The 3,832-nt window shown below is 33.0% G+C and overlaps 1 protein-coding gene across 1 annotated transcript; it reads right to left on the bottom strand.

Moving 5' to 3' along the window:
* Window positions 1-1,081: 1,081 nt before the first annotated feature.
* On the bottom strand, window positions 1,082-2,029 carry LOC101120163 (olfactory receptor 2AJ1-like). Its single transcript, XM_004009430.5, has one exon. The coding sequence runs from the start codon at window positions 2,027-2,029 to the stop codon at window positions 1,082-1,084; it is 948 nt and encodes a 315-aa protein (XP_004009479.3).
* Window positions 2,030-3,832: the final 1,803 nt, after the last annotated feature.

Below are 3,832 nucleotides of genomic sequence, written 5' to 3'. Positions count from 1 at the left end.
GTGATGCCATCCAGCCATCTCATCCTCTGTCATCCTCTTCTCCTCCTGCCCCCAATCCCTGCCAGCATCAGAGTCTTTTCCAATAAGTCAACTCTTCACATGAGGTGGCCAAAGTACTGGAGTTTCAGCTTTAGCATCATTCCTTCCAAGGAAATCCCAGGGCTGATCTCCTTTAGAATGGACTGGTTGGATCTCCTTGCAGTCCAAGGGACTCTCAAGAGTCTTCTCCAACACCACAGTTCAAAAGCATCAATTCTTTGGTGCTCAGCTTTCTGCACAGTCCAACTCTCACATCCATACATGACCACTGGAAAAATCATAGCCTTGACTAGATGCACCTTAGTCAGCAAAGTAATGTCTCTGCTTTTGAATATACTGTCCAGGTTGGTCATAACTTTTCTTCCAAGGAGTAAGCGTCTTTTAATTTCATGGCTGCAATCGCCATCTGCAGTGATTTTGGAGCCCCCCAAAATAAAGTCTGACACTGTTTCCACTGTTTCCCATCTATTAGTGCCTTTCAAACATACAATATAGCATTTTTAACTGTAATCACCATGCTGTTCATTATTTCCCCAGGACTTATTTATCTCATAAATTCAAGTTTCCATATTTTGCCACCTTCACCCTTTTCACTTATGACTTTTTGTAAATTTTTGATAATTTACTATAAGGTTTGAAATATCATTTTATAGTTTCATAAAAATACAGAAATCATATGAATTTCTCTCTCACATACATCATATATGTATATATCTTTATATAATGCGATTTTATCATAAAAGATAATTTTTACAAAGTTGTATGATTTTAGTGGGAAAATAAAATTAACCTTTAGTCATCTTTGATGTTCTATAGTTGGAGGTTTGGTGATTATAATTGGCAACATAGATAGTCAGATACAGTTTTACATATATGCATTTATAAAACAAATATCTGTAACAACTTTACTATTATCAATGTTTCAGAAATATCCATTTTTGCACACTTGAAGAGATAAAAACTGTCTAGAGATTTGAATAACAGATATCCTCTGAATATTTATTGTGGAAATAGTCAGCAATATACACTTTAAACTTTTTCCCTATAACATTTTATGGAGAAAATTACTTCTGAGCATATTTTTCATTGCATCTAAGACATCTTTATTCCTGATACTGTAGATAATTGGGTTGAAAGATGGTGTGAGGATGGTATAGAATATTGCCAGCAATTTATCCTGACCTGGAGTGTGGTACTTTTTAGGTCTCATGTATGTGAAAATAAAAGGCCCATAGTACATTATGACCACAATCATGTGGAAGAAGCAGGTAGAAAATGACTTTTTCCTGGCCTCTTTTGATTTCATGTGGAGGACAGTAAGAAGAATTTGGACATAAGAAGCAAAGATTAGAGAGGAAGGGATAAACAGGAAAATGATACCACTTGCATAAGCTGCTCGTTCATAGAGTGTTGTGTCCACACAGGACAACACCAACATGGCGGGGACTTCACAGAAAAAATGATCAATGGCTCTTGAGCCACAAAAAGGAAAGTGAAGTGCATAAGCTGTGTGAACTATGGAGTTGATTATCCCAATAAACCAGGCCCCTCCAGCCATGAGAACGCTGACATAGTCATTCATAAGAATGGGGTAGCGCAGTGGGTGACAGATGGCTACATAGCGATCGTAGGACATTGCTGCCAGGAGAAGGCACTCACCACCCAAGAGGGTGAGGGATAGAAATATCTGGAAGCCACAGGTTGCAAATGAAATCGTTTTGCTGCCTGACAGAAAGTCAGTGATCATCTTGGGAACAATGTTGCTAGTATGCAAGATATCCATAAAAGAGAGATGACTGAGCAGGAAATACATTGGAGTATGGAGTCTTGATTCCCTGTGGATAAGGATAATCATCATTGTATTTTCTGTTATAGTTATAATAAAAACAATGAATATAAATGAGAGGAAAATCAGACTTGTTTGGGAAGAAGAGAAGAGTCCCAAAAGAATGAAGTCACTGCTGGAAGTGTGATTCTCACATCCCATCATGAAATCCTTGCTTTACCTAAAATAAATAAATAAACAAACAAATATAAATAAATAAGAGGTAGAGTGAAAAGAAAGAAAAATTAGCATAAATCTCAACCTCCTTTACATTTAACTGTATAATAAGATAAGCATATTCCTTTTTTGCTGTATTTTCCAAGTAAAGCCAAATGGACTCTCAGAAAGTGTTTCAAATGGGCATGTTTTACACAATGGGCATTTATTTGCTGAACAAGTTAATTATTTTATCCATTATGAAATAAACATAATTTGTATATACTTTATCTATATAAGAATAAACTTAATTATATATTTAATTCCCTGAAATGTTAACACTGTTTTGCTGACATTTTAAAAGTTTTAAAAGATCAGCATATGAATGAAATTTGCAGATGTATGCATGGTTCTTGCTGTTTCTACTGGTTTGATCTACAGCTCAGTAAAATTTGGTGTAGACAGATTCTGTTTGAAGGCAGTGGTGTTTCCCATGAACTGACTGATTATAATTTAGTCTCTAAAATCAGTGAATATTACTGCAACTCACACTTAATATACTGATATCCAAAGTTGTTAACATTTCTCACTGCATAAAATCATTTTGTGCTTCTGGTTTTGCTTTTTCCATTAACAGTTTACTTCAATGTAGTCATCCTGAATCAAAACAACACTTCATTTTACTGTTAAGAAGAATGGACAGTGTCTATTCACACTAAGTTCCTGTTAGTTAGTACAGTCATTGGACCATGGTAGCTTCCCAGATTCTTATTAAGGAAATTTTTGACTTATGTTTCTAACTTCTCTGATATGAAAGGTCTTCAATGAGGCATCAATCATATTTATGTTTTTAGACAGTTTGTTTTGTCTACACAAGTATGTTTATTATTTTTATTTCAGATATAGGATGTACTCCATTATATATTCCCTAACATTTTTATTATCTTACTTCTATCATATTTCCCCTACCCTTAGGAGAGGAATACTTTTTAGGTATTATTTTAAATTATAAAAGCAGTATGTTTCAGTCTTTCCTTATAGGAAATAGAAATAATTTGTATTCTTCATTCAGTGAATGTACTACACTCAAGTCATTTTTAATCATTTTGCATTTATCAAGATTCTCAAAATATAGTATGTATCAATGCATTTTGACTTGACCCCATAATACTTTTTTTTCATTTTCCTAGTAGATCTCTTATTCTATAAATTAGGTTTGCATCCCTCTGATGATTACTGATAAATATCTTTTCTGATATATGTAGGCTATTTACATGCCTTTTTTGTAGAAGTGTCCATCCAAGTCCTGTGCCCATTTTCAAAATTAGTTTATTAATTTTAACTATTGAAATGTTGAAGTTCCTTATTTATCTTGGCTACTAACCCTTTATTAGATTTGTGGTTTGAAAATACTTTCATTCTATTGGTTGCCTTTTTATTCTGTTGTTTGTGGTATAGCTTTTTGAGATGAAATAAACATACAGTTTATCTCACCAAAAAAAGAAAAAGAAAAAGAAGATAATTGTTTGTGTGCTCTTATAATTGGTCTTTAAAATTTTGACCAAAAAACAAAGATAAAAACTTGATATCATTTCTATAAAAGATTTTTTAAAATGTTTGGTATGAAAATCCTTTGCAATATTAATTCTGTGGAAAGAATTTATATTTTATACTATATGACTGCTATTTTATTTTGTAAAACTTTCCTAAAAACTTATAATATCTATAACTCATTTGACATGATATTTATAAGCTCTATCAAAAAATATTGAGCATCAGATTTGGTTTGATGTGCATATATTTCAAAATATC

This window comes from Ovis aries, chromosome 5 (assembly GCF_016772045.2).
Source record: "Ovis aries strain OAR_USU_Benz2616 breed Rambouillet chromosome 5, ARS-UI_Ramb_v3.0, whole genome shotgun sequence".
Taxonomy (NCBI): domain Eukaryota; kingdom Metazoa; phylum Chordata; class Mammalia; order Artiodactyla; family Bovidae; genus Ovis; species Ovis aries.
This window is presented reverse-complemented; position numbering and strand designations above follow the sequence as displayed.

Excerpts from the sequence above, each read along its gene's own strand:
- LOC101120163 (XM_004009430.5), bottom strand. The coding sequence starts at position 2,029 with ATGATGGGATGTGAGAATCACACTTCCAGCAGTGACTTCATTCTTTTG.